At 32.7% G+C, this 13,890-nt stretch overlaps 1 protein-coding gene across 8 annotated transcripts in view; it reads left to right on the top strand.

The window, feature by feature from the left end:
* The window catches only part of LOC118733198 (AP-1 complex subunit gamma-1), a 33,907-nt gene that overhangs the window by 1,350 nt on the left and 18,667 nt on the right, over positions 1-13,890 (top strand). Inside the window, exons 1-3 of one of the 8 annotated variants that reach the window (XM_036462498.1) lie at positions 1,094-1,528; positions 7,234-7,567; positions 7,653-7,807. The exons of 2 other annotated variants lie outside the window; for them this stretch is intronic. In XM_036462498.1, the coding sequence (XP_036318391.1) occupies positions 7,791-7,807 (17 nt within the window). In that variant the 5' untranslated portion in view covers positions 1,094-1,528; positions 7,234-7,567; positions 7,653-7,790. Of the gene's footprint in view, positions 1-1,093; positions 1,529-7,016; positions 7,173-7,233; positions 7,808-13,890 lie in introns of those variants that run through there. 5 more of the 8 variants (XM_036462499.1, XM_036462497.1, XM_036462496.1 and 2 more) reach the window with 5 other exon arrangements.

Genomic DNA, 13,890 nt, shown 5'->3' with positions numbered 1-13,890 from the left:
TATTGTCCTCCACAACACACTCCTGGTGTCTCCGAATGAGGCTTTGATGCAATATAATATTGCCAAACCGCATCCATAGGCCCAATCGTCACACGACAGCTCGGTTTAGTCAATGGCGCGATGTATGTAATTGCACACTTAAAAGGTTTACGCACGAGGCGAATGTTGGCTGGCGGGCGACCAACTTTGTTGAAAGCGATTACTTGAAAGTAGAATGCAAAGTTGAACAATGCAAACGCCTTTTTATGGCGAATATTTTTATATTTTTTTTATATTTTGATATTTTTAATCATTCAAATTTTTTTTCGGGCAACCCGGCGAATGGTTAATATTCTGACAGTTGTATAGTCTCCCCAGAATATTAAAAGTGCGACATCAAAGAATTCGAATTACCATATTCGAAACAATCGAGCCATATCCGCGAAGGAAACGTAAGCTCCAAATTTTTTTATTTGCCGTTTTTTTTTTGTTTAATAAATACTGCATATTTTCCACAAACAAATAGCTTCTTCATATCCATCATCTGTCAAACAAATACAACAAAAAAAAAGCTGAAAGTGGACCATCCATTCTCGAGTTATGCGCCATCTGACGTACGCGAGTTTGGTATATACATAGAAATATTTATTTTCAATAACAATCGGGCTTGTTTAAATTAAATAATTAAATCAAATTCGTTTTTGTTTTAAAATACCACCATTCACTATTATCCACACCTTTTTATGGAATTTAGCTCCCATTTTAGGAAGTGTGATTGAATTCTTCCCCTTTTTCCCCTGCTTCCATAAACCATCCCTGAGGGTGGGAGTGCCAAATTTTAGAAAAAAGCTACTTACAAAACCTTTAATAATTGAATCATGCATGTAGCCAAGGTTAATAATGCTTTCAATATTCAATTAAATTATAATTTTTTTCTCAGGGCTGTATATATGCCGTGGATAGACTTTCTTCACCAAATATTCTCTGTTCAAACCACTGTGCACCTGTGCTTAAATTTTATGCACGTTGCAACCCTGCAGAATACCCCCTCCCAAATACATCGTTTTTATCGATTGCTCTTTCCGCTGTCAACGTTGTTTCCTTTTTTGGCCCCTTTCGTTGCCACTTGACAAGTTCCGTCAGTCGTGTTGGTCGTTTGTCATCGGTTAGCGAAAAAGTGGTTTTATTTTGTGAAAATCCAATTTATTTGTTTAATTTTTAGTTTTCCCTGCACCTGTTTGTGTGTAAATTTGTTGAGATATCGTGTGAAGTTGTTAATAAGCGGCAAACTATAATAGAAACGCCACATTCCAGTAGAAAATAAGTGAAAAAAAGTCTGGCGAAGACATCACAAGGAAGAAAATGTAAATTGATGCGTTGTGAAAAAATAAGCGTAGAAAAGACGAAACAAGTTAAAAGAGTGGGCAAAGGAGCAGTAAACGTGAATTGTGTGTGCAAGCAAGGAAAACGTAAACGTCAAGAGAATCGCAAATAAAAAAAGGTTAAAATCGTGCATTTGGATAAAAGTGTAAATTAATTGAAATATCATGTAAGCATATTGCATAAAGAAGCAAAACAAAGGTATTAGACGCAACATGAACGAAAATGAACTATTTTAGCCAATTAGCTGTGCGGGCGGACACAAGGTGCATCCTATATTGGTGCAGCACACTTGGAGATTGTGCCCTGTCTGAGTGCATGGTATATATGCCGCCACCTGCTGGAAACTTTCTGTTAAAAGGGTTCATTAAGGCCTTTTGTTTATGCTCTTGCTGTCGGCCAATGTTTGTACACCTGAATGTACTATGTGCGCGAGCTGTAGGCGTTTTGGCCCTAAGCATTTTCCACTTGACCAATTTTTTCTTCTTGGCAATGGTCTCATCGCATGCGCTACTTTAATTGCGAGTTATCTACTTGGTTTATATTAAACATTAGTGGCATAAATACTCGCCATTTAACTATGTTATCAGTTCCCTGAAAGCTCTTATCAAGGCCTACCATATTAAATTTAAACTATTTTTTTGTTTAAAATATGTTCCCTCTAAATTTAATAAATCAGCGCCCGTTATTGTAGAGTTGGTGTAGAGGAGTGGTTAGAGGTGTGTACTTTAAGTACTTCCACTCCGTAGAACCCAAGATCGATTACTAATTTAAACAACATAAAATTGTTATTCTAAGAGCTTCCCTCCTCCGAGAGTATTTTGCCCTAAAAAGCTTCAAATAAAAACATTTGCTTTTTAGATGCGTTGTAAAATTGTAGGCCCATTTGCATGACAACACCAACGCGCCCAACACAAATTGGAACAGAAGAGTGGCCAACATACATACATATGTATGTAAATAAATGTGTTCCAAATAGATTAAGTACTAAATAATAGTTTTATGCATATTCACCTTACACATATGCAAATTCATTCCACCACGAAGTAAGTTTCTCGCTTAGTTTTGGCCGAGTTTGTCGTCATTAGTGTTGGCCAAGCCAGACAGAAAAAAACGCAAACAAATCGTTTTTTTGTGCACTTTTCTGTGTTTAGTGGACATTTGTATGCCATCATTCCTGTTTCCGTTCCTGTGTGGCTAAATGCCAGCAGGGGCCAATTGCAGCTGGCAGTTGGTAGTAGTTTGCAATAGTTACGTAGGTATGTAGGTATGTACATACATATGCACATACACTGGCGGCAGAAATACTAGAATAGTCGTACTTTTAAGAATTTTGGCTTATTTCTTTAATTTATTTTATGTTTAATGTTTTTTTATAAAAGCCTAGGTAGTTATACAACAAACATCATTTAAATCCGCTTTTCAAGCTTTATACGAAATACCGTTGATTTTTAAGATATTTTTTTTTGCTGACGATGTCACTATTTTTTCCCATACGAAGTGTGCTCCACAATTTTTTTTATATGCGGAGAATGCCTAGCATCGTCAAAAAAATAAAAAATAAAAAAATAGCCACTTGAAACATACACGTTATTATACTAAAATTGAATGGGCTACAAAACTGCATACCAAAAACTTTTCTAAAAATTCTGAAAAAAAGTTAAAAAATTTAGTGAAAATTTTTATTTATTTTTTTTAATTTTTGTATAAAGTTTGAAAAGAGGATTTATTAGTGTTTTTGTTTAACAAGCCAGGTTTTATAAAAAAATGTTAAACATAAAATAAACCATGGAATTACAGACAACACTTCAAAGTAAAGCGAGTCTATTATTTCTGCCGCCAGTGTGCATCCATGCATACTTCCCCCACTTCATTATTATAGTATATATCGTTACCCAAAGTGCGCCATGATCATCACCTTAATATAGAAAGGCCCTATCTTGCATTTTTGTTTCTTTACTTTATAAAAACTAAAGTTCTTCAATCGCATTTTTTTACATTTGTTTTTAAATACATAAACTAACATTTTGTTGTAGTAATTCGATTGAGCCTTTAGTGAGTAATCTACCTATTTTTGTACAGAGCTGAATTTTGTAAGAAAATGAGTTAGGGCCTTTTTATATTAAGCTAACTATATGCACATAACTACACCCAAGGCCAAAATAATAGAAACGCCTTTTTTGACTAAATTTGCCTTTATTTCTTTTAATTAAATTTAAATTTTAATTTTTTTTTAATGCAGCTAAATATAAAATCATATTTAAAACTTTGTGCAACAACTAAAAATTCTGCAAAGTTGCATCGAAATTCTCACGTTCTTAATCAGATTTGGCTATATTTCTTTATTTTATTGAATATTTATTTTTAACCGACTTCACAAAAAGGAGAAGGTTATCAATTTGTCGGAATATTTTTTTTTTATGTACACTGCCGGAACAAAGTATTGGCACAGCAAATTTTTCACTTTCAATTATTATAATATTTTTCCGCCAATTTTGTATAAAAATATGGTTCATTCAACAACAAAAACATAAAAGTAAAATTACTAAACTTTGTACAAAACTCGCGAAAATTCAGCAAATTTTCATGAAAATTTTCAACTTTTTATTCAGATTTTTTATAATATTTTTGAGTATGGAGTTTTGCAGCCCATTAAATTCTAGTAAAAAAATTGAAGTTCGGAGTTAGTCAAAAATCGCGTTGATTTTTGAGAATTTTTTTGTTGAAGGTGTTTTGCATTTTTCCATATAAAGTATTTTCGAAAAAAATTGTTTGTATGGAAGAGACTGCGTGAAAATCAACGGTAATTCCTTGCTACTTAAAACTTTCACTTTATCATAATAAGTTGAAAATTTTCATGAAAATTTGCTGAGTTTTCGGGAGTTTTGCAACAAGGTTTAGGAATTATATTTTTATGTTTTTTGCTGTAGAATGAACTATATTTTTATACGTAATTAGCGGAAAAATATTAGAGAATGGAAATTGTTGCATATATTGTGAAAAATTTTCTGTGCCAATACTTTGTTCCGGCAGTGTATGTTACCCTATAACTTTGGACCACGTTAACGGATTTCTTGAATTAAAGGAAATGTGCTATCCCACAGGTGGTCCCATACTAATTTGGTTTAAATCCGATCATGAAGAAATTAACGATAATCTTAAATTTTTATATGAGAATTGAAGTCGGTTTTGTTTTTTGCTTAAGAATTACTTTTTTTTTATAAAAAAGTGCAGTTCAGTATCTAACATTTCTAGCAATTGTTATCCTGAATTTTCTTCTATACAAATTATGCTCGACATCTTAATTATATGAAAAAAAAAATGTGTAATACAGTCCGAAAAAATTGAGGCCATGAGAGCAGAAGTGGCCTACCCCAACAATTTTTTTTTGTGTGCTTCCCTATTTAAAATACTCTCAAATAAGATACATTTTAAAATGGCAGTCGCTTATTCTTTAATTTTAAGATTCAGATCTACTTAACTAGGGCTACTATACGTCCCGGTTTTCCGGGACATCTCCTGGTTTTAGACGGTTTGTCCCGGTGTCCCGGTCAAGCCTTAAAATGTCCCGGTTTTCCCTCAAACTTTTTGGTTTTTTATTAAATTTTATTATTAAAATTTGCTACTACTTTGTAAAAAGCTTAGAGCTTTTTGTTTGAGTGGATTATCGTGCCGATCTCTAATTAGCAGGGCCTTATGTATTTTTTAGGGTTACGATTTTTTCTAAAATTGTAAGTCTGTGATGGCATACGATAGGCCTTGCTTCAAAAAAATCGGAAAAGCTGATTTTTTTTTTTTGTATATAAAAAAGCTCCGCAAGGAGGCACAGCTGTATTTAATTTTTTTACTAAGTTAATACACTCGCCCTTGTGGCGCTAAATGTTACCCATTCAATGGTCGAATCTTGGGAAATATTTCTAAGTTGGCATATTTTGGGTTGCATAATTTTGAAATCTCTATTTTTTGTCACAGCTTGCAGATTATATTAAACACTTTATAGGGATACATAGTCAAGAAAAAATATTTTTACAAAATTTTAACACATATTTTAACAAAATATATTTTTCATCAAAAACAGGAATTTTTCCGAAAAATGTTCAAAATCATCAAAACTTTATAAAACTGTAACTTACTGTGACAAATGGCAATTGAAAAAAGTTAAGAGCATATCGAGGGCTAATATTCAATACCCTCTATCTGCACTTTTCACGAAAATGATGTTCTGATATAAAAATCCACTTAAGACTTAGCTGTCATCGGTGATATTAATGCTGACCTTGTATAACGCTTGACAGACGAATTTACTATTTAACTGCAAAGTAAGAATTAACATTTGTGATAACAGGTAAGTCCCAGTCCAGGGTTCTAACATCGCAAAGTAGTTTTTGTGAAAATTACAGATAGAGGATATTGAATAGAAGCCCTCGATATTCAAAATAAGCGGGCTGAAGACACCCCAAGTATATTATTAGCTCTTCCCATGCTTTGGCGAACTACATATTTTTAATTTCGCTCTTTTTTCTAACGTACCTATCCGCGTGAGTTTTTTTATGTGTTTACAATATTATCGAAAATAAAAAAAGGCCAGTGTTTTACTATTGCTAGAGAGGATGTCAAAATTTCATTCCACATACATAATAAAGAGGCAAAAAATGGAACGTTAGAGTGTTTAGGACGCTTTGCAAAAAATTCTCCCGGTTTTGCGTCACACAAATCTGGTAGTCCTATATGTTTTTAACGTATCATCAAAGTACAAGAAAAAAAATTGCGGGTTAGGCCACTTCTGCTCTCATGGCCTCGAATTATCTAAAATAAACACGATTTTTTAGCAACTTAAAACTTACACTTTATTATAAGTAAATTTAAACTATAAAACTGCATACTCAAAAAATTCTAAAAATCTGATAAAAAAGTGGAAAATCTTGCTGCAAGTTTGCAGAATTTTTATAATTTTTGCACAAAGTTTGAAATATGAATTTATTTGGTTTTTGTTAGATATGAGCTCAACTTTTATAAAAAAAAAAATAATCAATATTAAATAAACAAAAGAAAAAAAGCCAAAATTGGCCAAAATAAGGCGTTTCTATAATTTTGGTTTTGGGTGCACATACATACATATGCATTTACGTACATTTGTATGTATGAAAGTAAAAGGTTTAAAAGGGCATGTAAAATGTGCGCAATTGAGTTCAAGGAGTAAACTAGAGCGCAATAAGGCCAAATGAATAGGACAAACCACTAGAAAATATAAGTACATTTATTTAAAAAATATTTCACTTGTCAACGGCTGCGACACCTTCTTGGAAATGCCCAGGCTTGAATGAAAACTGACAAAATGGGTCGCATTTGTACCGTCGAATATTCTATTATCCTTTGCTATTTTCGTCTGTGCCATAAGTGGGTGTATGTATATAGTATTTGCATAAAAATGCGTACCTCAATTGACACCATCTGTTACAGGCGAACAATTTGTCTTTATTAGTTTTCCGAGCAGAAGCCATACTTATGTCAATGACTCTAAACCGTGCACACAGAAGGTCTGATATGTATGTATATATGTAAGTAGGTACACTTACTCTTTTAATTATCTACCAAATCATATTTATTATAGAAAAGTCTTTCGTGTATTTTATATTTACACTTTTCCAAAAAAAAAGGGACCGTGTTCCACAAGCAATACCGGCAAAGCGAAAAATTTTGCATGTATACATATGTATGTGTATTGACTACTAAATACTTTCGTGTACAACATTTAGCGATCAGCCTATAAGCCTAACTCAGTCGCACAATAATTCAAGCTCTGCTTTTACTAAGTATACACATTTTTTTTTTACTTGTTAACCACTATCTACATAATATTAATTTCATTGGCAGTTAAGCATCGCATTTGAGTTACTCACTCGCCCAGTCAGTCTAGATAGTGTCGTTTTTGCGGCCAGTTAACTAAGTACCAATTCGTATTGAGTGTAGAATTGCGGCATCGGCATCGGCACTGGTGACGTAGCGTTTGTGGTACGCATTGCTGGCCGTCATTGCTACTGCGATTCAGTTGTCAACCCACAATAACAACAACAACGCTTACATTAATCAATTCAACAGTGGCAAAACGAAAGAAAAAAAACAGTGATAATCAAATAGTAGTAATACAAAAGTCATAAAAAAGTAGATTTCAACTACAAATGATCTCTTCACTGAGCAGAGAATATAGGTGAGTAGTGGTGGAGTCTAAGGCGAGTGTAGAAGTGACGTTGGAGCAGTGACTGATTTCAGCGCGTGTCTGTGCCTATAACCAGATTCCAACAACAACAAAAAAAAGCACGCCCTATTGCGGGCAACAGCTAAAAGATAATAACAAAATAAAAGCAACAACTGTGAAAGCAGCAGCAACAACAATAATCAAAGTCAACTGAAACAGTGAATCACAGCTCAAAATGAATTCCGAGCACGGGTAATTTTGTGTTTTGTTATTGCGCTTTTAGATATAACATTCTCTCCTTTAACAACAATTTCTACATTTATTAATATGTTTTTGATTGTTCTGTTATCCTTATTTGAATGCGACATTTTAGCAAGTTATTGACATTTTTTTTTTTTGTATATTTAATGCTTATTTTATTATAAAAGTATTACCTAACAAAAACCATATAAATCCAAATTAGAGACTTTGCACAAAAATCATGAAAATTCAGTAAAGTTTCACCAAGCGGTCAAACTTTTTAATCTGAATCTTTACAGAAAATTAGTATGGAGTTTTGCAGGCCATAAAATTTTATTATAATAAAGTGCAAGTTTGAATTAGCTATGATTACCCTTGAGTTTGGCAATTTTTTGTATGTAAATTATACATACATACTTTGTATATATAGAAGTGTACATTTTTATTCTTTTATGCATAGGTATGTATGTATGTATGTACAGTGGTGGAAGAAATAATAGAAACTTTTTTATTTTGACCAGTTTTGGCTATATATCTTTTGTTAATTCGATGTTTAATATTTTTTATAAAGGTCTAGCGCATTATATAACAAGCCCAAAGTTTGTACAAAAATTATAAAAATTCAACAAATTTTACCGAAATGCCTCAAAAATTTCAAACTTTTTATTCAGAATTCAAAAAAAGTATTATATGCAGTTTTATAGCTGAAAATCGCGTTGATTTTTAATATTTTTTTTACAGGCGCTGCCAAGGTACATTGAACAGGTAGTATCAGTAGAGCAGCTGATTTGATTTATTTTCAAATTATTTGGTCTCGAAAATGTCAAATATTTTTAATTTTTTCTCACAAAAATTCTGAATTGTTAAAATCCATTTGCATGTGAAACCTTTTTCCATACAAAACAAGCGATTGAATAGCAGCTTTTGGCACGTTCGCCCAACTCAGCAGCACAACCGCTGATTACTGGCCCTTGTAAAGGATGGATCAATGCTTCGAGAAGCAAACAAATTTACTAGGAAAGAAAGTTGCATCAATTTTTATTTTTTCCAATTTCAATTTTTTATTTTTTATAATTTTTTGTATTTCACATGGCACGCTTTGATTTAGAAGAAAAAATTCAGAACAGTTTTTGACACTTTCGATACCAGAAGCAACAACAAAATACACGCAAATGTTGTTTTTGCTCTACTGATACTACCTGTTTAATGTGCCTTGGGCGCTGCTAGACATTTTTTTTCCATATAAAGAGAAATTTTGAGCATACTTAGCATACTTTACATGGAAGAAAATGCACAACACCGTCAGCTGAAAAAATTAATAGAAATCAACGCGATTTGCGTCTTAAAATTTGCGCTTTAACCTATTAAAATTTAATGGGCTATAAAACTGCATACATATCTATTTTTTATTTAATAACAAGTTTGAAATTTTTGTGCGATTTTGGTAAAATTTGTTGAATTTTTATAATATAGCCAAAGCTGGTCAAAATAAAAAAATTCCTATTATTTCTGCCACCACTATATACTATTTTTTTTCGAGACAACCTCTTGAAATATGAAGTTATTATAAAATCTTTGAACTACAAGTTTTTTAAGCCAATCTGAAGGAAAGGTAACGCCCTTGGTTCTTTAAAGATAATACGTTACTTTCTGCATAGATACATACATATGTAGGTGTGTTATTTTTTTGTAAAAAATAGGAGATTGAATTCATTAAATTTTGCTTGATTTTGATTACAAAATAAGTATTTATTCGACGAAACGGATCATTAATAAATTTATGGAAGCAAAGTAATCTAATGTATTAATTTGTATCTTACTGTTGGAAGAATCCCGATTTTTCGAACTTGAATACTTCAGTCGCAATTTCTAAATCTATTATGATTGATTTCGCGTACGCAAAAAACTTGCAAAGTAGGGGCAACTGAGAAAGAAAGTGACATTTCATTTTGAGGGAAAGTCGCCAGTTTCTGTGGGAAAAATTTTTGCAAGAACCAATTTGCCATAAAACAAAAACAGCTGATCAAAAACAGCACGCCAGTCGCTCCTCTCCCAATTGAAAATGCCAAGTAAAGCCAAGTCCTTCTCCACTTGGTATTTCCATCGCCGTGAGGCCTCCCTCTTCCTCTGCTAACACCAGCGAGTTCCGAGTTGAACACTTTCAGAACTGGAGCGTCGGTGTCCCGTAAATCTTGGATTTCATGTTGCCATTATTATCGGTGTTAGTGCTGGATCCCAAGTAAACGAAATTCTCTACTTTCTAGAATTTATACGTAACTGTCAACAGTGACGTGGGTGCCACGACTTCGTCTTGTCCTCGTTTACCACCAGACCTATTCGCTTTGCTTCGTTATCAAACTTAGAAAAAGCAGAACAGACTTCGCGGTTTTCGTTACCGATGATGTCGATGTCATTGGCACACGCCAGCAATTCCACGCCCTTGCAGTAAATTGTTATCATTCTGAGGCTTTATGTCTCTTTTTGATATCATAAAATTACATTTGATAGTTTGGAAGTCAAAAATTATAAAATAGGATTAAGTAATTACATAACATTGTAAGAAGTAAGTAACTATTCGTTTAGAAAATAAATTGTATCAGGATAACACTTTGTGACCAGTTTCTTAGAACGTAAACCAAAATTCTATCAGCTGCCCGTCTAACTATTCTGCATATTTTTTTGTCTTTTGAGAGAAAAGATGACATTTCTCCAGAACTTGCGTGCCTAGTAACAGCATATTCGGACAACAAAATTAACGGATACTAACCGGATATGGGTAAATCCTGGCGTTGCGGAAATTACTTTGTTTCATTCAAATTCTGAAATAGAGTGTTCTTGAAAAATTTGCTGAGATATGGTGTTTTCGAACCAGCTGCCCAGATAGGTCGATCGTCCATTTAGCCGTCGATATGTTCGTTGCGGACGCTTCTCTGCGTTTTAAATGTATTTTTGTGCTGTTTGATACCCATATTGTAATATTTAATTTATTTTATCAATTTAATTGAATACAATGTTGCAAACACATGGCAACCCTCTTCAAAAATATTTTCGGCAGTAAACGTTCCTAAATCTCTTCAGTTTGATACCCATATTGCAATATTCAATTTATCTTATCAATTAAATTGAATTGAAATTTTCAAAAAGGTGGAAACCTTTAACAAAAGCATTTTCGGCTGTAAGCCTTCTTAAAACTCTTCCTTTTGACAGCCATATTGCGATATTTATTTTATCTTATCAATTTACTTAAACTGCAGTTTTCAAACAGGTGGCAATTCTCTAATTTTTTTATTTCTATATTTTAAGGTAGACCTCTAGCAAATATATCAGAGCAAACGGCATTCAATTCCATGTATTCGTTTTCGAGTGATGGGCGTACAAACATACAGACAGACAAAGATTCTAAAAATTGTTGATTTGGCTTCTGTTGCTTAATAAAGACCCCCCATATTAATTTTTCTTTAAATCAATAATGTACAGACATCGGTCTGTTACAATTTTATTAACCGACTTCAAAAATAGGAGAAGGTTATCAGTTCGATAGATTTATTTTATGTATGTTGCGGCATAACTTTGGACCACGTCCCCCGATTTCGATAATTTGTTAATCGGATTGGTGGTAACTCAAGGGTGGTCCCATACTAATTTTGTTTAGATCCGATAACTGGATAATTGATGGGTTTTGTTTTTTGCTTTAAAATTATTTGTTACATATACATATGTACAGATGCGTGCAAAGTTGCAAAGCTTGCACAAATTGCAAAAAAATTAATCAAACTTAAAAAAACCGTCATCAAAATTTCAAAATTTTTAATTAGAATATATAGAAAATGTTGGGGTATGCAGTTTTGTAGCCCATTCAATTTTAGTATAATATAGTGAAAGTTTCAAGTCGCTAAAAATTACCGTTATTTTTTTAGAATTTTTTTTTGTCGAGGGTGTTGCGGATTTTTTTCCATGTAAAAAAAAATTGTGATCAAGTGTTATATGGAAGAAAATTTTCTAAATAGTCTAATTAAAAATTTTGAAATTTTGATCACAATTTTTTGAAGTTTGATCAATTTTTTTGCAATTTGTGCAAGCTTTGCAACTTTTGTTATTGTGGTTTCTGATATAGATTGAATTATATTTTAAATGAAAATTATTAAAAATAAATAAATAAACATAATTTGCAAGCAATATCGTTTTGAATTTCGTTGCTAATTAGTTGCACGCATCTGTATGTATCTATAGCTTTAGTGCAAATCGCATTTTTAAAATAAGTGTGAAAAGAAATATGAAATTAATTGGGTGGTTCACAAGGCGTCGTACGTGTCATATTGTCGTATGTTGTAAAGTGTTTAACGGCTAAATAAATGTTTAGAGGACTTGAAATCACCACCAAACAATTTTTTATCGGTGTGAAATTTCATAATAAAAGTTTTATGTTAGCTTGCGACTCCTTAAATATAGTTTTGCCCGTTTAAAGTTTATGACATACAACAGTACGACAGTATACAACACCTTGTGAACTCCCTAAATATAGATTGCACTATGCCATTCTTGAAATAAAAATTTGAAAATGTGAATTAAGTACATTCCTTTTTTTGGTTTTTGGTTGACTCTTAATCTTAATCTTAATAAAAAGTTTTAAATCAAATATTATTAATCTAAATAAAATTTATTGAATTTTTCTAATTTTTCTACAAAGCCGACTTCAATTCTCAAATAAAAATTTAAGATTGTCGTTAATTTCTTCAGGATCCAATGATCGGATTTAAACCAAATTAGTATGGGACCACCTTTCCTTTAAAAAAAGAATTATAGAAATCGGTGAACGTGGTCCAACGTTATGCGGTAACATACATAAAAAAAAAAAATCGACAAATTGATAACCTTCTCTTTGTAGTTTAAAAAGTGCTGGTTCGGGCCTTTGTGAATTGAGGTAACGATAAGTATCTACCCAAGTATAATCAAATCAGTTAGATGCTTATAAACAATGATATTTGATGTACCCGTCCAATTTTTTTGATGAAAATTATTGTTCTAATAGGGGGTAGGTAGTTGACCCGCCCGACTTCAAATACATTTGTATATAAGTATTTAAATCATTTTACAATACCTGAATATACATTGTGTCCTAGATCAACCGTCTACCCCTTCCAGTGTTGCCATCGGGCTAAGTATACATTTCCGCACCACTTAAGAGTTGTTATGTCGTTTCAATTTAAACATTTGGTTATCTGAAAAAAAGGGTTAAATTTCTCGGTAATGTTTTTAAGAAGAAATGGGACTGACAGCCAAAGCCGACAGAGCCTATAACGAGAGCTACAAAAAGTTGTTCATGATATCATTATATCCAGAAGCGTTTAAATTTCCACTAATGAATGCCAATGACCTAACACCAAAGTATGAAATTCCACCACAAACCATATGGCTAAGTGGAAGCTTGTATTGAAACTAATGCGAATAAAATAATTTTTAATAATGGAAACATGTATTTGATCACTACTGTATAAGAATATCAAATAACCTTTTTTACCCCTAAAAAAATTCATCCGGCCTAATGTAAACTCATACCTATGTGTATTGTATAGGTATGGGTCAAAGGCTAAACAAATGCAAAATTTTAATTTTAATTAGTTGTTCAATTATTAAGCAAACATACATACATACAGACCTGTAGTTTAGCTAAGTTAAGTTTAAAATTATTAGATTGCAGCTTTAATCGAAACCAACAATGTGAGTTATAGGTGGTGGTAACGTTGCACCTGTCAAAGGCCAAACGCCGTATATACTTACTTCCTGTTATGAGAAGACATTGAAGCCTCCTTTATCCCGGACCTAAAACTGTAGGTTTCCAGATCAATCCAGAGTAATTGAACAGCGGGTTCCTCAAAGTGATGTCGTCGTACCGTTTTTGTTTAATTTCTATGCATCGAAGCTCCATAGCCGTCTGACAGAGTTTCGCCGATGGCCTGCGCTCGAAAATAGTCACGTGTGTCAAGTTAGCACTACACTTTTCGAAATTGGAAAAGTTAACTACGGCATTAATTGTAGTGTTTTTGTTGTAAATTTGTTGTGGAAAGAAAAAATTTGTAGCTCTCGTTTTTTAAGAA

Source organism: Rhagoletis pomonella, unplaced genomic scaffold, assembly GCF_013731165.1.
Source record: "Rhagoletis pomonella isolate Grant_MI unplaced genomic scaffold, Rhpom_1.0 Rhpom_scaffold_00002, whole genome shotgun sequence".
Taxonomy (NCBI): domain Eukaryota; kingdom Metazoa; phylum Arthropoda; class Insecta; order Diptera; family Tephritidae; genus Rhagoletis; species Rhagoletis pomonella.
Note: the sequence above shows the minus strand (reverse complement) of the source record. Positions and strands in the feature narration are given on the sequence as shown.